Source organism: Carassius carassius, chromosome 4 (assembly GCF_963082965.1).
Source record: "Carassius carassius chromosome 4, fCarCar2.1, whole genome shotgun sequence".
Lineage (NCBI taxonomy): Eukaryota > Metazoa > Chordata > Actinopteri > Cypriniformes > Cyprinidae > Carassius > Carassius carassius.
Window position 1 is genome coordinate 5,990,670 of NC_081758.1, and position 23,101 is coordinate 6,013,770.

Below are 23,101 nucleotides of genomic sequence, written 5' to 3' on the forward strand. Positions count from 1 at the left end.
GGGTCAGGGACAGGGAAGCGGTCAGGGACAAGGACAGGGTCAGGGACAGGGCCAGGGAAGCGGTCAGGGACAAGGTCAGGGACAAGGTCAGGGACAGGGCCAGGCAAGCGGTCAGGGACAGGGCCAGGGAAGCGGTCAGGGACAGGGACAGGGCCAGGGCCAGGGAAGCGGTCAGGGACAGGGCCAGGGAAGCGGTCAGGGACAGGGACAGGGCCAGGGCCAGGGAAGCGGTCAGGGACAGGGCCAGGGCCAGGGAAGCGGTCAGGGACAGGGCCAGGGCCAGGGAAGCGGTCATGGACAGGGCCAGGGCCAGGGAAGCGGTCATGGACAGGGACAGGGAAGCGGTCAGGGACAGGGACAGGGACAGGGCCAGGGAAGCGGTCAGGGTCAGGGACAGGGCCAGGGAAGCGGTCAGGGACAGGGCCAGGGAAGTTGTCAGGGGCAGGGTCAGGGCCAGGGTCAGGGTCAGGGCCAAGGCCAGGGTCAGGGCCAAGGCCAGGGAAGCGGTTGGGGACAAGGCCAGGGTCAGGGACAAGGCCAGGGTCAGGGACAAGGCCAGGGAAGCGGCAAGGGTCAGGGCCAAGGTCAAGGTCAGGGTCAAGGTCAAGGTCAAGGTCAAGGTCAAGGTCAGGGCCAAGGCCAGGGAAGCGGTCAGGGCCAAGGCCAGGGAAGCGGTCAGGGACATGGTCAGGGAAGCGGCCAGTGCAAGGGACACGGTCAGGGACAAGGCCAGGGCCAGGGAAGCGGCCAGGGCCACGGAAGCGGTCAGGGACAGGGTCAGGGAAGTGGCCAAGGTCAGGGCCAGGGAACCGGTCAAGGTCAGGGCCAGGGAAGCGGTCAGGGCCAGGGAAGCGGTCAAGGTCAGGGCCAGGGAAGCGGTCAGGGACATGGACAGGGTCAGGGACAAGGCCAGGGAAGCGGTCAGGGACAAGGACAGGGTCAGGGACAAGGCCAGGGAAGCGGTCAGGGACAAGGCCAGGGAAGCGGTCATGGCCAGGGATGCGGTCGGGGACAGGGAAGCGGAAGAGGTTAGGGGAGAAGTCAAGAGAATAGCCAGGGATGTGGTCATTGAAGTGGACATGGGACTTTTGATTAATGCTTACTGGAGATCTTTTCAATTCAGTTTTAATCCTATGGCATGGTTTCCTTGTTTGCTCAAACTGTTTTGAGAACTTTTTGGTCTGCTCCACCTCAAATAAAGAATTGCTTGATTTGAAGAGTTGGGTTTTTTTTTTATTTGGCCGTTTCTCACAGTGCCTTTAAATTCCTCTCCTTGAGACCTGGGTAGGGTTGCACCAGTCATTCGTAAGTTCTTAAATAAGAACGTTAAGACCACAAGGCCTTAGTAACCACTAGCTAGTTTGTAACTAAATCTACACATTTGGTTGCACCAGTTGTTCGTAAGGCAGGACGTAGTTCGTAAACTCGCTGCCGAGTAATGTGTAGTTACATAGAGGTTTACCCTCATCCAAATAGAGAGGTTTACCCTCATCCAAATAGAAACCTTTACCCTCATCCAAATAGAAACCTTTACCCTCATCCAAATAGAAACCTTTACCCTCATCCAAATAGAAACCTTTACCCTCATCCAAATAGAAACCTTTACGTGAGCAGAACGGTTTAATTGCAATGAAGTTTAATTAAATTTCTAATTGCTCTTGTCTCGCATATACTAACGGTAAAAATTACGTTTCATTTAAAGCTATACACTAATAAGCTACTTGTATGTAAATGGCATTCAGAAACCGCAAGATGGCTCAAACATTGAAAGAAACCTAAATGCCTTCATCTGAAGAGTCCAACATGAAGCACACAAAGGCTTGCTGTAGATGTTGTTGAAGAGGTGTTAAAAGGGTCTAAAGGGGAATTTTGTATAGAATATTGTTCCCATTGTCTCTTTCTGCATATCAATTATCCAATAACTGATTGTTAGGAAAAGTGTACATGTCAATTAAATGGGGAGAAAAAGGGGAAATGAAAGATTTTAGTTTTTGAGAATGTTGATCACACTGTCTTCATCCCGGTTTTCACTTGCTTTGGCCATTTTTTTTTATATAATCATTAAACATTTACTTTTCTTCTGCAAAACTATGATTGGAATGAATAATGGACTCCTGTTATCGAATTGCACTGAGAAATATATGATCCTGCGGCAGACGGTCAACAACAACAAAAAAATATCCACCATTTTGATTCGTTTGACTTGCGTCATGCGGGTTCCACCTACTGGTCAAAACGGTGTAATGCAACAATCCTAACGAGACCTTTTACAAAACAAGTATTTTCATAACAGTGTAATGTTTTCAGTATAATTTAAACATAAATACTATGAAACATTTGGGTCTTTGCTAGTCAGACAATTTACTTTTATGAAATATTGCAGTTCGTTCTTCATTTCAGTTATCTGGTTATGGATTACAAGTTAATCAGTCCTGTGCTGCGGGGTGCTGCAATGGTCGCTAGGTGGCGCTAAAAACACATCAGTGCCTCACACAAGTTTAGAAAAGATAAACAACTCAATAAAACACACATCTGACTGAGAGAGAGTTTGTGTGTGTGTATACTCTGGAAGGAGTGAAACTTATTTACATTTAAAGATCTAACATCATATTCTCATATTCATAACAGTTACAGCTGCTTTTAACATCTGTCCCCGTTTAGAGAATTTGGAGTAAATATTAACACCGTGAACTTATTGATATATATTTTGATATTTGTACGGTATCACAACATGACCGCTGTACCACCTGTAATCCTCTCGTAATTAGGCTACCTTAATTATTTTGACACGGCTTGAATGCAGCATTCAGCTCATCCAACCCCAATCAAACACACCTGAACAAGCTAATTAAGGTCTTTCTAGACTACTGGAAAGCTACAGGCAGGTGAGATTGATCAACGTTGGAATTGATCTCCTTGGATTTTTTAAAAACCCATTTTACACAGAGGTTGCTACTGCAGCAACACGCGTTGGTTTAGGTTTGTGTGCTTCTTCTGACACACAAATTCAGGGCCTTTTCCAGCAGAGTTTGTTGTGAGATCACAGGTCGGGAGGATGACCGCTCGAGTGGATTTCTCGTTGATTGCTGCTTTGTTGTATCTTTTCGGATACTTGAGCATAACTCATGCTATTCAAAGACGAAACACAGGTGACAAGATCTGTTGACTTCATTACACAACCTGAAGAAATGCAGAAACAAGTGGCTCAGTCTTTGAGAGTAATTAACAGTTTAGGAATGTGTAGGTTTTTAAAAAGTCTTGATCTGAACAGACATTTGTCTGAACAGACAGGGTCAAGGCCAGGGAAGCGGCCAGGGACGTGGTCAGGGAAGGGGACAGGGCCAGGGAAGCGGCCAGGGCAGGGGACACGGTCAGGGAAGCTGTCAGGGACAAGGCCAGGGCCACGGAAGCGGTCAGGGTCAGGGAAGCGGCCAGGGTCAAGGTCAAGGTCAGGGTCAGGGAAGCGGTCAGGGACAGGTCCAGGGAAGTGGTCAGGGACAAGGACAGGGTCAGGGACATGGCCAGGGAACCGGTCAGGGAGAAGGACAGGGACCGGGCCAGGGAAGCGGTCAGGGACAGGGTCAGGGACAGGGCCAGGGAAGCGGTCAGGGACAGGGCCAGGGACAGGGCCAGGGAAGTGGTCAGGGACAGGGCCAAGGAAGCGGTCAGGGACAGGGACAGGGAAGCGGTCAGGGAGAAGGACAGTGGTCAGGGACAGGGCCAGGGAAGCAGTCAGGGACAAGGACAGGGACAGGGCCAGGGAAGCGGTCAGGGACAAGGACAGTGTAAGGGACAGGGCCAGGGAAGCGGTCAGGGACAAGGACAGGGTCAGGGACAGGGACAGGGAAGCGGTCAGGGACAAGGACAGGGACAGGGCCAGGGAAGCGGTCAGGGACAAGGACAGGGACAGGGCCAGGGAAGCGGTCAGGGACAAGGACAGGGACAGGGCCAGGGACAGGGCCAGGGAAGCGGTCAGGGACAGGGCCAGGGAAGCGGTCAGGGACAGGGCCAGGGAAGCGGTCAGGGACAGGGACAGGGCCAGGGAAGCGGTCAGGGTCAGGGACAGGGCCAGGGAAGCGGTCAGGGACAAGGACAGGGTCAGGGACAAGGACAGGGTCAGGGACAGGGCAAGGGAAGCGGTCAGGGACAAGGACAGGGTCAGGGTCAGGGCCAGGGCAAGGGAAGTGGTCAGGGACAAGGACAGGGTCAGGGACAGGGCCAGGGCCAGGGAAGCGGTCAGGGACAAGGACAGGGTCAGGGACAGGGCCAGGGAAGCGGTCAGGGACAAGGACAGGGACAGGGCCAGGGAAGCGGTCAGGGACAGGGCCAGGGAAGTGGTCAGGGACAAGGACAGGGTCAGGGACAGGGCAAGGGAAGCGGTCAGGGACAAGGACAGGGTCAGGGACAGGGCCAGGGCCAGGGAAGCGGCCAGGGACAGGGCCAGGGAAGCGGCCAAGGTCAGGGCCAAGGCCAGGGTCAGGGCCAAGGCCAGGGAAGCGGCCGGGGCCAAGGCCAGGGAAGCGGCCAGTGCAGGGGACACGGTCAGGGAAGCGGCCAGTGCAGGGGACACGGTCAGGGAAGCGGCCAGTGCAGGGGACACGGTCAGGGAAGCGGTCAGGGACAAGGCCAGGGAAGCGGCCAGGGCCACGGAAGCGGTCAGGGACAGGGTCAGGGAAGGGGCCAAGGTCAGGGCCAGGGAAGCGGTCAGGGCCAGGGAAGCGGTCAGGGACAAGGACAGGGTCAGGGACAAGGCCAGGGAAGCGGTCATGGACAAGGACAGGGTTGGCCACAAGGCCAGGGAAATGGTCAGGGATGGGGTCAGGGACAAGGCCGGGGTCAGGGACAAGGACAGGGTCGGCCACAAGGCCAGGGAAAGGGTCAGGGATGGGGTCAGGGACAAGGCCGGGATCAGGGACAAGGACAGGGAAGCGGTCAGGGTCAGGGACAAGGCCAGGAAAGTGGCCAGGGACAGGGCCAGGGACAAGGCCAGGGAAGGGGTCAGGGATGGGGTCAGGGTCAGGGACAAGGACGGGGTCAGGGACAAGGCCAGGGAAGCGGTCAGGGACAGGGTCAGGGACAAGGCCAGGGAAGCGGACAGGGACAAGGACAGGGAAGTGGTTAGGGACAAGGCCAGGGAAGCGGCCAGGGAAGCGGTCAGGGCCAAGGCCAGGGAATCGGTCGGGGCCAAGGCCAGGGAAGCGGTCGGGGCCAAGGCCAGGGAAGCGGTCGGGGCCAAGGCCAGGGAAGCGGCCGGGGACAAGGCCAGGGAAAGGGTCAGGGATGGGGTCAGGGACAAGGCCGGGGTCAGGGACAAGGACAGAGAAGCGGTCAGGGTCAGGGACAAGGCCAGGAAAGTGGCCAGGGACAGGGCCAGGGACAAGGCCAGGGAGGCGGTGAGGGACAAGGCCAGTGAAGGGGTCAGGGATGGGGTCAGGGTCAGGGACAAGGCCAGGGAAGCAGTCAGGGACAGGGTCAGGGACAAGGCCAGGGAAGCGGAAAGGGACAAGGACAGGGAAGCGGTCAGGGACAAGGACAGGGAAGCGGTCAGGGACAAGGCCAGGGAAGCGGCCAGGGAAGCGGTCAGGGACAAGGCCAGGGAAGCGGCCAGGGAAGCGGTCAGGGACAAGGCCAGGGAAGCAGTCAGGGAGAAGGCCAGGGAAGCGGTCAGGGACAAGGATGGGGTCAGGGACGCGGACAGGTTCAGGGAAGCGGTCAGGGACAAGGACTGGGTCAGGGACAAGGCCAGGGAAGCGGTCCGGGACAAGGCCAGGGAAGCAGTCAGGGACAAGGCCAGGGAAGCGGTCAGGGACAAGGCCAGGGAAGCGGTCAGGGACAAGGCCAGGGAAGCGGTCAGGGACAAGGCCAGGGACAAGGCCAGGGACAAGGCCAGGGACGTGGTCAGGGACGGGGTCAGGGACAAGGACAGGGAAGCGGTCAGGGACAAGGCCAGGGAAGCGGCCAGGGAAGCGGTCAGGGACAAGGCCAGGGAAGCGGTCAGGGACAAGGCCAGGGAAGCGGCCAGGGAAGCGGTCAGGGACAAGGCCAGGGAAGCAGTCAGATACAAGGCCAGGGAAGCGGCCAGGGACAGGTTCAGGGACGCGGACAGGTTCAGGGACAGGTTCAGGGACGGGTTCAGGGACAAGGCCAGGGACGGGTTCAGGGACAAGGCCAGGGACGGATTCAGGGACAAGGCCAGGGACGGGTTCAGGGACAAGGCCAGGGACGGGTTCAGGGACAAGGCCAGGGACGGGTTCAGGGACAAGGCCAGGGACGGGTTCAGGGACAAGGCCAGGGACGGGTTCAGGGACAAGGCCAGGGACGGGTTCAGGGACAAGGCCAGGGACGGGTTCAGGGACAAGGCCAGGGACGGGGTCTGGGACAAGGACGGGGTCAGGGACAAGGACGGGGTCTGGGACAAGGCCGGGGTCTTGGACAAGGCCAGGGAAGCGGTCAGGGACAGGGCCAGGGAAGCGGTCAGGGCCAGGGAAGCGGTCAGGGACAAGGCCAGGGAAGCGGTCAGGGACAGGGCCAGGGACAAGGCCAGGGAAGCGGTCAGGGACAAGGCCAGGGAAGCGGTCAGGGACAAGGCCAGGGAAGCGGTCAGGGGCAAGGCCAGGGAAGCGGTCAGGGGCAAGGCCAGGGAAGGGGTCAGGGACAAGGCCAGGAAGCGGTCATGGACAAGGCCAGGAAAGCGGTCATGGACAAGGCCAGGAAAGCGGTCATGGACAAGGCCAGGGAAGGGGTCAGGGACAAGGACGGGGTCTGGGACAAAGACAGGGTGAGGGAGAAGGCCAGGGAAGCGGTCAGGGACAAGGATGGGGTCAGGGACAAGGCCAGGAAAGCGGTCAGGGACAAGGACTGGGTCAGGGACAAGGCCAGGGAAGCGGTCAGGGACAAGGCCAGGGAAGCAGTCAGGGACAAGGCCAGGGAAGCGGTCAGGGACAAGGCCAGGGACAAGGCCAGGGACGGGGTCAGGGACGGGGTCAGGGACGGGGCCAGGGACGGGGCCAGGGACGGGGTTGGGGAAGCGGACAGGGTCGGGGTCAGGGACAGGGACAGGGAAGGGCTCGGGGACAAGGCCAGGGACGGGGTTGGGGACAAGGCCAGGGAAGTGGCCAGGGACGGGGTTGGGGACAAGGCCAGGGAAGTGGCCAGGGACGGGTTCAGGGACAAGGCCGGGGCCAGGGACGGGATCTGGGACAAGGACGGGGTCTGGGACAAGGCCAGGGAAGCGGTCAGGGACAGGGCCAGGGACAAGACCAAAAAAGCGGTCAGGGACAGGGTCAGGGACAAGGCCAGGGAAGTGATCAGGGACAGGGTCAGGGACAAGGCCAGGGAAGCGGTCAGGGACAAGGCCAGGGAAGTGGTCAGGGACGGGGTCAGGGACAAGGCCAGGGAAGGGGCCAGGGAAGGGGTCAGGGACAAGGCCAGGGAAGGGGTCAGGGACAAGGCCAGGGAAGGGGTCAGGGGCAAGGCCAGGAAAGCAGTCATGGACAAGGCCAGGAAAGCGGTCATGGACAAGAACAGGGTCAGGGACAAGGCCAGGGAAGGGGCCAGGGAAGGGGTCAGGGACAAGGCCAGGGAAGGGGTCAGGGACAAGGCCAGGGAAGGGGTCAGGGGCAAGGCCAGGAAAGCAGTCATGGACAAGGCCAGGAAAGCGGTCATGGACAAGAACAGGGTCAGGGACAAGGCCGGGGAAGGGGTCAGGGACAAGGCCGGGGAAGGGGTCAGGGACAAGGCCGGGGAAGGGGTCAGGGACAAGGCCGGGGACGGGGTCAGGGACAAGGCCGGGGTCAGGGACAAAGACAGGGAAGCAGTCAGGGACAAAGCCGGGGTGAGGGACAAGGCCAGGGAAGCGGTCAGGGACAAGGACGGGGTCAGGGACAAGGCCAGGGAAGCGGTCAGGGACAAGGACGGGGTCAGGGACAAGGCCAGGAAAGCGGTCAGGGACAAGGGCTGGGTCAGGGACAAGGCCAGGGAAGCGGTCAGGGAAGCGGTCAGGGACAAGGCCAGGGAAGTGGTCAGGACGGGGTCAGGGACGGGTTCAGGGACGGGGTCAGGGATGTGGTCAGGGACGTGGTCAGGGACAAGGCCAGGCAAGCGGACAAGGACAGGGTCAGGGACAAGGCAAGGGAAGCGGTCAGGGACAAGGCCAGGGTCAGGGACAAGGCCAGGGTCAGGGACAAGGCCAGGGAAGCGGTCAGGGACAAGGCCAAGGAAGCGGTCATGTTGTGATACTGTACAAATATCAAAATATATTAAGTTCTCGGTTTTAATATTTACTCCGAATTCTCTAAACGGAGACAGATGTTAAAAGCAGCTGTAACTGTTATGAATATGATGTTAGTTCTTTAAATGTAAACTAGTTTCACTACTTCCAGAGTACACACAAACACACACACACACACACACACACACACACACAATCTCTCTCTCAGTCAGATGTGTGTTTTGAGTTATCTTTTCTAAACCTGTGTGAGGCACTGTGTTTGTAGCGCCACCTAGAGACATTAAACAATGACCCGCAGCACAGGAGTGATTAACTTGTAATCCATAACCAGATAACTGAAATGAAGAACGAACTGCAATATTTCATAAAAGTAAATGGTCTGACTAGCAAAGACCCTAATGTTTCATAGTATTTATGTTTAAATTATACTGAAAACATTACACTATTATGAAAATACTTGTTGTTTTGTAAAAGGTCTCACTAGGATAGTTGCATTACACAGTTTTGACCAGTAGGTGGAACCCGCGTGACGGATTTTTTTGTTGTTGTTGACCATCTGCCGCAGGATCATATTTCTCATAGTTTTGCAGAAGAAAAGTAAATGTTTAATGATTATATAATAAAAGGCCAAAGCAAGTGAAAACAGGGATGAAGACAGTGTGACCAACATTTTCAAAAACTAAAATCTTTAATTTCCCCTTTTTCTCCCAATTTATTTGACATGTAGACTTTTACTAACAATCAGTTATTGGATAATTGATATGCAGAAAGAGACAATGGAAACATTAATATTCTATGCAAAATTCCCCTTTAGACCCTTTTAACACCTCTTCAACACAACATCTACAGCAAGCCTCCGTGTGTTTCATGTTGGACTCTTCAGATGAAGGCATTTAGGTTTCTGTCAATGTTTGAGCCATCTTGCAGTTTCTGAATGCCATTTACATACAAATAGCTTGTTATTAGTGTATAGTTTTAAATGAAACTTTTAATTTTTACCATTAGTTTATGTGAGACAAGAGTGATTAGAAATTTAAGAATTAAACTTCATTGCATTTAAACAGTTCTGCTCACGTAAAGGTTTATATTTGGATGAGGGTAAACCTCTATGTAACTACACATTACTCGGCAGCGAGTTTACGAATTACGTCCTGCCTTACGAACAACTGGTGCAACCGAATGTGTAGATTTAGTTACAAACTAGCTAGTGGTTACTAAAGCCTTGTGGTCTTAACGTTCTAATTTAAGAACTTACGAATGGCTGGTGCAACCCTACCCAGGTCTCAAGGAGAGGAACTTAAAAACACTGTGAGAAACAGCCAAATAATAAAAAAAAAAAAAAGAAAAACCCAACTCTTCAAATCAAGCAATTCTTTATTTGAGGTGGAGCAGACCGAAAAGTTTTCAAAACACAGTTTGAGAAAACAGGAAAACCATGCCATAGGATTAACACTGAATTGAAAAGATCTCCAGTAAGCGTTAAGCAAAAGTCCCATGTCCACTTCAATGACCACATCCCTGACTATTCTTTTAACTTCCTCCCTGACCTCTTCCGCTTCCCTGTCCCTGACCTCTTCCGCTTCCCTGTCCCTGACCTATTCCGCTTCCCTGTCCCTGACCACTTCCTTTTCCCCGACCGCGTCCCTGGCAATGACCGCGTCCCTGGCCTTGTCCCTGGCCGCTTCCGTGGCCTTGACCTTGGCCCTGGCCCTAACCTTGGCCGCTTCGCTGACCCTGTCCCCTTCCCTGGCCTTGACCCTGTCCGCTTCCCTGGCCTTGACCCTGTCCGCTTCCCTGGCTTTGTCCCTGTCCCTTGCCTTGTCCCTGTCCCTTGCCTTGGCCCTGTCCCTTGCCTTGGCCCTGACCACTTCCCTGGCCTTGTCCCTGACCCTGGCCTTGTCCCTGACTGCTTCCTCTGCCTTGTCCCTGTCCCTGTCCTGGACTTGTCCCTGACTGCTTCCTCTGCCTTGTCCTTGTCCCTGTCCCTGTCCCTGTCCCTGTCCTGGACCTCTTCCCTGTACCACGTGTAATCCTCTCGTAATTAGGCTACCTTAATTATTATGACATGGCTTGAATGCAGCATTCAGCTCATCCAACCCCAATCAAACACACCTGAACAAGCTAATTAAGGCCTTCCAGACTACTGGAAAGCTACAGGCAGGTGAAATTGATCAACGTTGGAATTGACCTCCTTGGATTTTTTTAAAAACCCATTTTAAACAGAGGTTGCTACTGCAGCAACACGTGTTGGTTTAGCTTTGTGTGCTTCTTCTGACGCACAAATTCAGGGCCTTTTCCTGCAGAGTTTGTTGTGAGATCACAGGTTGGGAGGATGACCTTTTGAGTGGATTTCTTGTAGATTGCTGCTTTATCTTTTCGGATACTTGAGCATAACTCATGCTATTCAAAGATGAAACACAAGTGGCATGATCTGTTGACTTCATTACACAACCTGAAGAAATGCAGAAACAAGTGGCTCAGTCTTTGAGAGTAATTAACAGTTTAGGTATGTGTAGGTTTTAAAAGTCTGATCTGAACAGACATGTAGAATCTGTATTTAAAGCCCTGATTCACAAATGCTTAAGCCACACTCTCTTGCCTCTGAAAATTATCCTCTTGAATCCTCTAGTGGATGGGTTTTTGTCCGGAGACGCTGATGTTCGTCCCGGCCCGTCGAGGATGTTATTCTGCTGAAGACTGCCCTGGAGGACACACATGCTGTCGATTTGACTGTGGGCCTGTTTGTGTGCTGCCTGTTTTCAGTGAGTTTCAGTTAATGGCTGCTAAGGGTCTTAAAACAAAACACACAAGTAACGCATTGAATTCAATGTTGGTTTGAAGCAGAAATTTTGCCTTGTTCTCGTCTGAAGTAGGTTTTGAATTCATCATTTAGGATAGTTTAATGCACAGGATGACTTCACAAATGAGGAATAATAGTAACTTGCTGTTCATGCTTTGAGTGTGTCGTGCTGTATATTTAAGTGGCTGACTGACTATGTGCACAAACTAAAGCTGACCATCTGTGTCCACGCAGTGAAGCCGGGTCAGTGTCCCCTACCAGAGATGATTCCACTGTGTGCTGAAAGCTGTTTCCATGATGGCCAGTGTCCTGCCACACAGAAGTGTTGCCCAACCACCGGTGGCTTTGCATGCAGTGAACCACGTGGTCAGGTAAGAGGTCAGATGAGTTGTCAGGGACATGGACTGGTTCGCGGACAGGGTCAGGTACAAGGGAAGGGGTCAGGGACAGGGCCAGGGACAAGGCCAGGGAAGCGGACCGGGACAAGGCCAGGGAATAGGTCAGGGACAAGGACCGGGTCAGGGACAAGGCCAGGGAAGCGGTCAGGGTCAGGGACAAGGCCAGGGAAGAGGTCAGGGTCAGGGACAAGGCCAGGGAAGAGGTCAGGGACAAGGCCAGGATCGGGGACAAGGCCAGGGAAGCGGTCAGGGACAAGGACAAGGAAGAGGTCAGGGACAAGGCCAGGGTGAGGGACAAGGCCAGGGAAGCGGTCAGGGACAGGGTCAAGGAAGAGGTCAGGGACGAGGACAGGGAAGAGGTCAGGGAAGTGGACAGGGACAAGGGAAGCGGTCAGGGACAAGGCCAGGGAAGCGGACGGGGCCGAGGCCAGGGAAGTGGTCAGGGACAAGGACAGGGTCAGGGACAAGGCCAGGGAAGCACTCGGGGACAGGGTCAGGGACAAGGCCAGGGAAGAGGTCGGGGACAAGGCCAGGGAAGAGGTCGCAGACAGGATCAGGGAAGCGGAAAGGGTCAGGGACAAGGACAGGGTCCGGGACAAGGCCAGGGAAGTGGTCAGGGACAAGGGCAGGGTCAGGGACAAGGCCAGGGAAGTGGTCAGGGACAAGGACAGGGTCAGGGACAAGGCCAGGGATGCGGTCAGGGACAGGGCGAGGGAAGCGGTCAGGGACAAGGCCAGGGTCAGGGACAAGGCCTGGGATGCGGTCGGAGACAGGGAAGCGGCCAGGGATCGGGTCAGGGAAGTGGTCAGAGTCAAGGCCAGGGACAGGGAAGCGGAGGAGGTTAGGGAAGAAGTCAAGAGAATAGTCAGGGGTGTGGTCACTGAAGTGGACATGGGACTTTTGCTTAACGCTTACTGGAGATCTTTTCAATTCTGTGTTAATCCTATGGCATGGTTTCCCTGTTTGCTCAAACTGTGTTTTTGAAAGCTTTTCGGTCTGCTCCACCTCAAATAAAGAATTGCTTGATTTTGAAGAGTTGAGGTTTTTTTTGTATTATTTGGCTGTTTCTCACAGTGCTTTTAAGTTCCTCTCCTTGAGACCTGGGTAGGGTTGCACCAGCCATTCGTAACTTCTTAAATTAGAACGTTAAGACCACAAGGCTTTAGTAACCACTAGCTAGTTTGTAACTAAATCTACACATTTGGTTGCCCCAGTTGTTCGTAAAGCAGGACGTAGTTCGTAAACTCGCTGCCGAGTAATGTGTACAGTCGTGGCCAAAAGTTGAGAATTACATAAATATTAGTTTAAGAAGTTTGCTGCTAAACTGCTTTTAGATCTTTGTTTCAGTTGTTTCTGTGATGTACTGAAATAGAATTACAAGCACTTCATACGTTTCAAAGGCTTTTATCGACAATTACATGACATTTATGCAAAGAGTCAGTATTTGCAGTGTTGGCCCTTCTTTTTCAGGACCTCTGCAATTCGACTGGGCATGCTCTCAATCAACTTCTGGGCAAAATTCTGACTGATAGCAATCCATTCTTTCATGATCACTTCTTGGAGTTTGTCAGAATTAGTGGGTTTTTGTTTGTCCACCCGCCTCTTGAGGATTGACCACAAGTTCTCAATGGGATTAAGATCTGGGGAGTTTCCAGGCCATTGACCCAAAATTTCAACATTCTGGTCCCCGAGCCACTTAGTTATCACTTTTGCCTTATGGCATGGTGCTCCATCGTGCTGGAAAATGCATTGTTCTTCACCAAACTATTGTTGGAAGAAGTTGCTGTTGGAGGGTGTTTTGGTACCATTCTTTATTCATGGCTGTGTTTTTGGGCAGAATTGTGAGTGAGCCCACTCCCTTGGATGAAAAGCAACCCCACACATGAATGGTGTCAGGATGCTTTACCGTTGGCATGACACAGGACTGATGGTAGCGCTCACCTTTTCTTCTCCGGACAAGCCTTTTTCCAGATGCCCCAAACAATCGGAAAGGGGCTTCATCGGAGAATATGACTTTGCCCCAGTCCTCAGCAGTCCATTCACTATACTTTCTGCAGAAGATCAATCTGTCCCTGATGTTTTTTTTTTTGGAGAGAAGTGGCTTCTTTGCTGCCCTTCTTGATACCAGGCCATCTTCTTCCAAAAGTCTTCGCCTCACTGTGCGCGCAGATGCGCTCACACCTGCCTGCTGCCATTCCTGAGCAAGCCCTGCACTGGTGGCACTCTGATCCCGCAGCTGAATCCTCTTTAGGAGACTATCCTGACGCTTGCTGGACTTTCTTGGACGCCCTGAAGCCCTCTTTACAAGATTTTATCCTCTTTCCTTGAAGTTCTTGATGATCCTATAAATTGTTGATTTAGGTGCAATCTTAGTAGCCACACTATCCTTGCCTGTGAAGCCATTTTTATGCAACGCAATGATGGCTGCACGCGTTTCTTTGCAAGTCACCATGGTTAACAATGGAAGAACAATGATTTCAAGCATCACCCTCCTTTTAACATGTCAAGTCTGCCATTCTAACCCAATCAGCCTGACATAATGATCTCCAGCCTTGTGCTCGTCAACATTCTCACCTGAGTTAACAAGACGATTACTGAAATGATCTCAGCAGGTCCTTTAATGACAGCAATGAAATGCAGTGGAAAGGTTTTTTTGGGATTAAGTTAATTTTCATGGCAAAGGACTATGCAATTCATCTGATCACTCTTCATAACATTCTGGAGTATATGCAAATTGCTATTATAAAAACTTACGCAGCAACTTTTCCAATTTCCAATATTTAATTCTCAACTTTTGGCCACGACTGTACATGTTAAATAAATGGGGAATTAAAGACATTTTTGAGAATGTTGATCACACACAGCAAATTTCTGGAGTTGAAAATTTAGGAGTTAGGCATAAAAGTGTGAAAAGAGTTAGATTTTTGGAGTTTATTTTTTAACTCTGACTAAAGTTTGTGTTACGGGATACTCCTTGGCTGTGTTTTATTTTGGAGTTCATTCATTGGTGTTAAGGAGCGTGTTTTAACACCACGTCTGGAGTTAAATGTTAAGAAAGTGCGCCATGACACGACCCTGGTTCAGCAGCACGAAGGACTGATGGAGTTTTGTACTTCGTCGTGAGGTATGTAAAAGCGTTTTTATATACATATTAAAAATATATATTTCAAAATGTTTGATATTTTCTGACGGAGATGCGTTTTGTCGTAGCTGTTACGTTCTGTATTGTAATGTCGTGCCGAACTGTTGACCGTAAGTTAACTCGAACATGTGGCTGGTTTGTGCGGGGTTTTTTTCTTCTTTTTTTTTCTGATGTGAACGAGCTAACATTAGCTTACCATCTTTCCTTTCACCCTGTTTCTGAAAATGTGTGTTTTGCCATCAAACTGAAGAAGTGACTCCAACAAAATACCTTACTCGACGAGGTAATATCTTGTATCCAGCAGCAGCCTTATGTCTGTAGCATTGCCTAATGTTTTAATAAACTGCAGTGTTCCCTGCTAATAAGATACATTTTGAGCCATGAAAGTGTAGGCCTGTAATTTTTTACATTGTAACAGCTATGATAAATACGTCTGAGAGTGCGTGGTTTTCAGCTTACACTTACACTTACTTACACACACACACACACAGAGAGATAGCGTTCTCAATCACACTAACATTAGTTATGTTAAATAACACGTTTTCTCTTTCATTTCAGGTCAAGATGTTGATAAAAGTGCAACTTGGAAGGAAGAAGAAATATATAAAACTGGAAGAAGTTTGTTTCTCAGATTTTCTTAGTGCAGGTAAGTTATAAATTTAGTATTTAGTTAATAAAGACTAAGTAGCAGTAGTTTTGTAATTTCTTTTGTAAATAACCTGTTGGTATTATGGTTTAGTCCAACATAAGTTTATGATACCAGAAAATACAACATTGAAAGTCACAGATGACCAGGGGATAGAGGTGGATGAGGATGTATTTCCAGAACTTGCAACAACCAAAGAAATGTGTTTTATCATCCACACTTATGATGGTAGGACATTAAAAGAATGTTTGTTTTATAGATATTTTCTGAGTTTGTGTCTTGACAAACTGTGTGCATTTCAGAACTTCGGTTTGCTGAAACATCCAAGAATTCTGCTGACTTCTCAGACCTGACAGAGTTTGGTGCCTCTTCAAATCAGACAGAATAAGTTACGCTCACTACTTGTGGTAAGCAGAGATATATATAATGTGATTATTTTGTCTGACCCTGCATATATGGTAAATGGACTGCATTTATATAGCGCTTTCAACAGACCACATGGCCATCCAAAGCGCTTTACAATTTGCCTCACATTCACCCATTCACACACCGACTGCGGTGTCTGCCATTCAAGGCGCCATCCAGCTCGTCGGGAGCAGCTGGGGTTAGGTATCTTGCTCAAGGACACCTCGACACTTGGTCAGGTGGAGCCGGGGATCGAACCACCAACCTTCCGGTTTGTAGACAACCTACATGAACCACTGAGCCACTGCCGCCCAATATATCCACTATGGTACATAAAAGAGTTTTGCTGAAGCAACTCTTCGATTGTATATGCCTTATGCTGTGTTTTTGTGGTCTTCAGATTTGACTGTCCTGCAGCAAGGGGTTGTTGAAGGACCCTCCTCCCCAAGTCTGACAGATACATTGTCTGTCTCAAGCAGTTCAAGCAGCAGTGTTTCTGGATCTCAAATGCTTCAACCTTTAACGGACAGTTTCAGTGCAAGAAATGTAATTTTTTTTTTTACTTCCATACAAATAGATCTTATGCTGTAGACATAATGTTGGAAAAGAAATGCATTTTGAAAGTATTCAATGGTATGTATGGTTATTTGATTAAGATTAATGTTTTTGTTTAAAAGTCCAAGTGTGGTTGTAATTTTTCCAAATGTTTTCTTTTAGAATATAAAGCAAATTCTAATTTCAAAGACAGCAGGGATGACTGTGATCAAAGAGTATGAAGACACTGGGAGTTTGAAAGATTCCACAAGGCGGTTAATGGTGAACATAATTGTAGCTCACATGCATGAAAAAGAAGGGTAAGGACCTTCAAGACATGGCTTTATCATTTAAAAAGAAAAAAAAAAATCAGACAAGAATCTTAAGACATTAATTTCATCTTTGCAGGAGAGCTGTTAGTAAAGCAACAAAGGAGTTCCATGCCCTTGGGATTGTGTCCCTGTTCCCATCTTTGAAAGACCCATACTCTAAAAAAGGATATGTAAGTTTGCCTACCGAACCATAAACATCTTATACGCTCTTGAGTCACTGTAATTGTATTCTTTTGTCTAACATAAGATACTGCTTCCTCCCAGGAACATTTCTATGACATTCAGAGCAACAAAGGCTTTCTTGAGTGGCGTATAAAGACCGTGCAACGTAAATCCAGAACCACCTCTGCATCACAGAGCAGAGTGGAGCTAAAAGGAGGTCCCACATTATCAAGAACGATTGGAACTATAGATGACCAGCGAATGGGAGATGAATGTCTGGAAGCTGTGTCTCTCCTCAATCACACAACTGACCGTGACTTAGTGTTCCAGAAGATGAGAGAAACTTTCCACTACCGTCAGCAGATTCTTCACAACCCACAGCGCTCAGCTGATGTATTACAAATGTTTCCTCGTTTCTTGGACGTCAAAGGACTGGTAAATATTAAATAAGAATATGAAATTTTATTAAAAATATTGTTACATTATATGTTTAAATGGTTGGCTTTTGTTTTTTAATTAGATTTTGCAAGACTTCTCACTAATGTTTGGAGCAGAGGTTGCTTCAAGGTTTCTGGAAAAATGGAACACCAGTTTCAAAGAAAAAGTCATCCAGGAGGCCAGGAACCTTAAAGAGACTGCTCTCCTGAAACAGCATCTGAAAGCTGTACTGAAAGAAGGATCTGATACTACTGATGATCCAGGTACAGTCATCGTTAAAATAGTAATGCTTTTACTTGAATCAATTAATCTTCTGGTTAAAGTTTTTATTGATTATTTCCCAAAAAAATGTATCTCCAAAAGTCTGCTAAAAACACAACACAGTTATTTCTTAAAATTTAGTCTATTACAAAAGCTCATCAGTAAATTCATGCTTTGTGAATGCTGTTCATAACTACTTGAATTAAAAAAAGTGATGCATGGAAAAGTCCCCTTGGCTTTGGATATGTCCAGTATGAAATTTAGTTTGCTCTCCATCACACAACTAATAACTACCCCACTAATAGTTTTTACTTGTAATATACAGTATTATGATACACAATCCACTCTGTTAACTTAATGATGCCATAAAGAGACTGGTTTGAAATAACTACTGTTATTTTCTGTCTCCAGAATGGGACAGTGACATGGCTTCTCTATTTGTCCTGCTTCATCTTCTTACTCCACAACCAGCTGGAAGAAAGCGGCCCAAGAAGATCAGTGTTGGAGAGGCAACACATCATCTGGTCAAATTTCATAAGGTTTGTTAAGACTATCCTATTCCAAATATTGTACTTGATGCCTAATTTTTAACAAATTGTTTATAAAGGGGACATTTATGTTATGTTTCAGTCATGCCAAAGCCTTGATGATCATCTCCTGACAACTGAAGGAAACCCTCAGCCATATCTTCTCGCCTCAGGGACTTCAAAAGCACAGGTTTCCACCTTTTACATTGTCTTGGACAGAAAAGTTCTGCCTTGTCAATCATGTACATCCTTGGGTGCCTTTGAGCTATTCAAGTCCCATTTTGTTTTCAGTGTGGAGTATGATGATGCTCTGTCCAGTCTGTACACATTTTTGCAGACAACTGTGTACAATATCGATATAAGTACAACTGAGGAAACTCCAAGGGTCAAAGAGCTAAGAGCAAGACTGTTGAACAAGCACTAATTGTCTTAACCAAAATGTTAAGTTGTTTCCTCTGCACTTCATCCTTTTGTTCAGCTTTTGCTTTTGTTCAGGCACCTCAAACTAATTCATGGAATGTATCCTGGGAAAAATCTAAGACTGAAATGTGGTCAAGCAGATTGTTGCTTGCAGTTCTCTAGTTATTCTGGATTTAGGAGACATCTCATTAAGATACATTCTTCAATTGGTGACAAATGAGACCCCTTCCAGTTATGAAAGTGAAGAACAAAATTCTCATACCTTAAATGATGAAATACCTTCTACTTCATCCCAGTGCCAAAATTTTGAAGCAGTCCCTTCAGTATCTACTCACAAGAAAGATGTGTGCGTCCATTATAGCAAAACTTATGGCAAGTGGTGTACCAAATACTGTAGTTCTTCGACAATTGAAAATTTGGAGGAATTTGTTGAAGATTTGCAGTCTAATATTAAGGACCATGTCTAAAACTTACTACCAGGTAACAATCCATCAAGACCAGCCATAGAAGAGTTATTTAAAAGTTTGGACAACCCTTTCAGCCAATTGAACTCCGATACCAAATGGGAAAAGTATTTCAAAGACAAATGGGGAGTAGTAGACCCAGTTGAACTGCGCCTTGGTGTTAGGTATGACACCAGACGAAATAACAAAACTGGAACTTATGAACAAGTTCCCGTTAATGATAAATTCATATATATTCCAATTTTGAAAACATTCCAGTTCATTTTCAGAAATGAAAACATTTGTGAGATGATGCAAACATGTGCTCAGTCGGACATATATGAAGACTTCTGCGATGGTAGCTACTTTAAAAATCATCCTTTATTTTCAACTAAGTTTGCTCTCCAAATTCAATTATACTATGACGAGTTTGAATGTGCAAATCCTCTTGGTTCCAAAAAAGGAATTCATAAAATTGGTTGCCTGTACTTCATTCTTAGAAATCTTCCTCCAAAGGTGAATTCTGCCCTCATGAACATCCATTTGGTATCTTTGTTCCATGCCCAAGATGTTAAGAAATATGGGATTGATGAAATGCTGAAACCCTTAATAAGGGACTTGAAAATATTAGAAACTGTTGGGATTGCTGTTCCATTTGCTGAACAACCTGTATGTGGCACACTTGCTCTCATTACTGGTGATAACTTAGGTATGCATAGCATTCTTGGGTTCTTGGAATCATTTAGTGCAAATTATTTCTGTCAATTTTGCTTAATTGAGAAAACTGACTGAGCTGAAGATTTATCAGAGGATGACCCAAGTTTGACTTTAAGATCACCAGTACTAAATGATCAGCATTATGCCAGTTTGGTAGATGATCCAACACTAACATCTTCTTTTGGCATCAAGAGGAAAAGCATGCTCAATACTTTGCAGTATTTCAATACTGGGGAAAACTATGCTGTCGATATCATGCATGATATTTTGGAAGGGGTTGGTCAATATGAGATAAAACTACTTTTTGAATATCTGATTGAACATTTCATCTCTAAAGAAAGCTTGTTGAACAGGACGTATGCTTTTAATTATGGCTATGGAAACTAAAAACAAGCCCACAAATATTAATCATGACTGCGGAGGACATGGAATAGGCTTAAATGCATCGCAAACACTGTGTTTAGTCACAAACATACCTTTGATATTTGGTGACCTGGTACCAGATGATGATTTGCACTGGCGCTTGTTGCTCTTGTTGTTGGACATCATAAATATTGTGTTCTCTTACTCAATCACTGAGGGGATGACAGTTTATTTAAAGCACCTTATTATTGAACATCATAAACTCTTTAAAGAACTGTTCCCATTAAAAAAAACTTGCTTCCAAAACATCATTTTATGGTCCACTACCCAAGGTGCATTAGAAAGATCGGACCACTCATTCATATCTGGACCATGAGATTTGAAGCGAAACACAAGTTTTTTTTAAAGATTCTGTGAAGAACTTCAAAAATTTGACAGTTTCGCTTGCAAATAAACACCAGTTTGCAGTAGCATATCATTGGGAATGCTTGTCTTTAAAGACAGTTGAGTCTGGTCCAGTCAAAATGTGTTCACTTGAGACACTTGAATTTTCAGAAAATATAACTGAATCTCTCCATGTTGATTCACAAGCCACTGTCAATCTCACAAAGTGGGTAAGATGTTGTGGTGTTGAGTATCGTGTTGGACTCTTTGTTTGCACGGGTACTGATGAAAACATGCCAGTTTTCAGCAAAATAACCTCAATCGTTTTACACAATGGTAAAGTGATTTTTGTTTTGATTGAGCATGAAACATTTTTCCATGATCACTTCCATGCTTTTCAAGTGAGTGAAAACCTACCAAGGAAGGTACTGGTTATAGAAAGGGAAAGATTAAGACATTTCAAATCTTTTGATGCCCAAATGTCATATGGGTGTGATTCACAATTTTATGTTGTATCAGAGAGTTGTATTATCTGATTTCTTATTTAAATGAGTTCACTGTGAAGTTGTTCCTTGTTACTTCATCTGATGTATAAGTGTCTACCTCAGGTTACACAATCCTGCACTACTTTTTTTATATATATATAATCCTGCCGGCTTGATTTTATATAATGCAGTGATGTGTTGACAATGTTTTATAAAATTTTACTAAGCAGTTTTATTTGGCATGGATGCCTATGTATTAAATGTAAACATTTTGCTGTTAAATTTTACAGTATTTTATGACTGCAGTTAATTTCAAAGTGTGTCCATGCATGGAATTTCTAAAGCTAATGTATGGATTTGCTTAAATAAAAAGCAGTTAGTGAAGAGAATGGCATTCAGTGTAGTCATTTTCACATAAAACTAGGGTGACCAGATGAGATTGGTTGAAATTCGGGGGGGGGGGGTAATAAAGATAATGAATTTCAAACGAAAGTGACTGAACCAATCATGTTTTTATTAATATAAGTACATACATATAATTTGATATAATATAGAAGTAACGTTAGGCTATTTTTATACTTCAAACTGAAGTTAATGAACCAATCATATTTTTATTAACAAGTACATATGCATATAAATTGATAGCCTAATACGTAGCAGGCTATAGAAGTATTATTTTGAACACGGTGCCTCGCCCTCGACCGGTCTGACTTCTTCACGCGACTTCTGCCTGCACTTTCCTAACGGCTGCTGCAACTTGCGCTCTCTTCATCTACTCTATAAAGCAAAAAGGGGACAAAATGGTCGTATTGTCTTTGTGCATATAGCCTAGATGAATTAGATAAATTAATAGAAACAATATAACTTTAATTCACACTTGAGCTATATAGCCTACCGAGGTTGTGGAGGCTCGACATCAGCATATTTTGCAGAGCTTTTCACTGCTGCCAGCACTCCCGTCTTTCCCAGGATGTATTTATGGAACTCTGCACAAGTCATCATTAAATTCATTTTTACTTTGATTTCGCTGCGGACCAGGTTAAATGAGCACCTGTTTCTCACATCGGTCCAGGCACCTTTCATTATTGAAAACACTCGTTCCGAGTAAGCATTGCTCACGGGGATGCTCAAAATGAAAGACAGTAGCTTGGCATACTGTGGGAACGCAGACGTGCTCCTGAGTGCTTGGGCCCAAAGCGCACCTACAGGGTGACTGTGTATTTCCAGATGAGGCAATATCTCTTTCAGAACACAGCTCTCGTTGTAGAGCTCATCCAGGTCGAGTTCATCATCCATCTGAAGGGCCGATACAGCGGCCGTTAATTCCCTGTAGCTGATTTCTTGCTTTTCCTTAAGATTGAAACACTGGATGTTGAACAGGTGCCCAGATTCTGAGAAGTTGAACCATTTCTCAAGGTATTGCTCCGCGATATCATAAAAATTTGTGAATTCTCTCTTGAGCCTGTCAACCCTAAGATTAACGGAGGAGAGGAGGACGCGGTCAACTTTTGCTCCGAAAAAAGCATCTTTTTTGCGCTGCTGGAGTTTGGTTCGGAGGCCGTTCATAAGTGTATATACTTCAACTGAGGTGAGACTGTCACTCTCAAGACTCAGCACAGCACCAGTGAAAAGCTTTAAAGTGTTTTGCAAGAAGAAGAGTGTGACCTCCAGCTCGCTGCATTCATCTTCCTCTCCATGCTCGTTACCCTGGAGCGCATCCCAGAGGACACGGGGGCACTCCTCCTGTCCCAGTGACAAGAAGTAGCTGCGCACCGCTGGCCAGGTGTTGACAAGTCTGTCAATTGCAGGGTGCAGGCTCAACCAGCGTGTCGGGACGTGACGCAACAGTGTTTGGTACTCCATGTCAGCAAATTCAAACATTTCTTTGAGGGTGGAAACTCTCTTCGCAGAACAGCTGAAATGGTTGAATGATTTTATGACGATAGTCTCCACATCTATTTGCAGTGCATTGCTGGCACGTTTTACTGCATTGTGTATTATGTGAGCTGGGCAGTTTGCGGGAAGGATCTTGCTGTTGATTTTTTTTAGATTTTGGTAAATGGAGTGTTTTCTGCCGAAATTCACTGCCGCATTGTCAGCCGAGTAAGCCGAGATATTATTGATGCTGAGTTTGTGTTCCTTTAATTTATTCAGTAAAGTGTCAGTGACGGCATCTGCGGTCTCGGCTGCTTGTTCAAAGAAATCAAGAACTCTGTTCTGGATGCCCTGCTCAGGAGTCCAGAATCTCACAGAGATCGGGAATGTTTTCACATTGCCTTTATTAGAGGCATCGGTTGAAATGGAAAAGAACATATCTTTTGACTCGAGGCATTGGGAGAAGTCAGATGCGAGGGGTGCCAGGACGTTTGTGACCAGTGCTTCAGCTTTTGTGCGACCGCAGCTAACGAGTTTAG

The 23,101-nt window shown here is 47.5% G+C and overlaps 3 protein-coding genes and 3 long non-coding RNA genes across 8 annotated transcripts in view; 5 read left to right on the top strand and 1 right to left on the bottom strand.

Annotated features, from left to right (window-relative positions):
• Positions 1 to 23,101, top strand: part of fabp1a (fatty acid binding protein 1a, liver) — a 75,698-nt gene that overhangs the window by 39,770 nt on the left and 12,827 nt on the right. The gene's annotated exons all lie outside the window — the stretch shown is intronic.
• On the top strand, positions 27 to 1,217 carry LOC132132941 (uncharacterized). The gene is made up of 2 exons (XR_009429110.1): positions 27 to 170; positions 1,029 to 1,217. It is a non-coding gene; the product is annotated as an uncharacterized LOC132132941 (long non-coding RNA).
• LOC132129631 (uncharacterized) lies at positions 2,732 to 9,127 on the top strand. Its single transcript, XM_059541272.1, has 5 exons — positions 2,732 to 2,760; positions 3,676 to 4,355; positions 4,686 to 4,877; positions 6,947 to 7,282; positions 9,045 to 9,127. Exons 1-5 carry the CDS (start codon positions 2,732 to 2,734, stop codon positions 9,125 to 9,127), a joined length of 1,320 nt encoding a protein of 439 aa, XP_059397255.1.
• LOC132129297 (uncharacterized) lies at positions 9,587 to 10,137 on the bottom strand. 3 transcript variants are annotated; one of them, XR_009428479.1, is made up of 2 exons: positions 10,120 to 10,137; positions 9,587 to 9,801 (listed from the first exon to the last, which is right to left on the bottom strand). It is a non-coding gene; the product is annotated as an uncharacterized LOC132129297 (long non-coding RNA). The 3 variants fall into 3 exon arrangements; XR_009428478.1 differs by having other exon boundaries at positions 10,096 to 10,137; XR_009428477.1 differs by lacking the exon at positions 10,120 to 10,137 and adding an exon at positions 9,964 to 10,056.
• LOC132132942 (uncharacterized) lies at positions 11,705 to 12,457 on the top strand. The gene is made up of 2 exons (XR_009429111.1): positions 11,705 to 11,751; positions 12,245 to 12,457. It is a non-coding gene; the product is annotated as an uncharacterized LOC132132942 (long non-coding RNA).
• Positions 15,324 to 17,896, top strand: LOC132129682 (uncharacterized). The gene is made up of 8 exons (XM_059541340.1): positions 15,324 to 15,444; positions 15,519 to 15,578; positions 16,022 to 16,167; positions 16,339 to 16,475; positions 16,564 to 16,657; positions 16,752 to 17,084; positions 17,170 to 17,350; positions 17,760 to 17,896. Exons 1-8 carry the CDS (start codon positions 15,324 to 15,326, stop codon positions 17,894 to 17,896), a joined length of 1,209 nt encoding a protein of 402 aa, XP_059397323.1.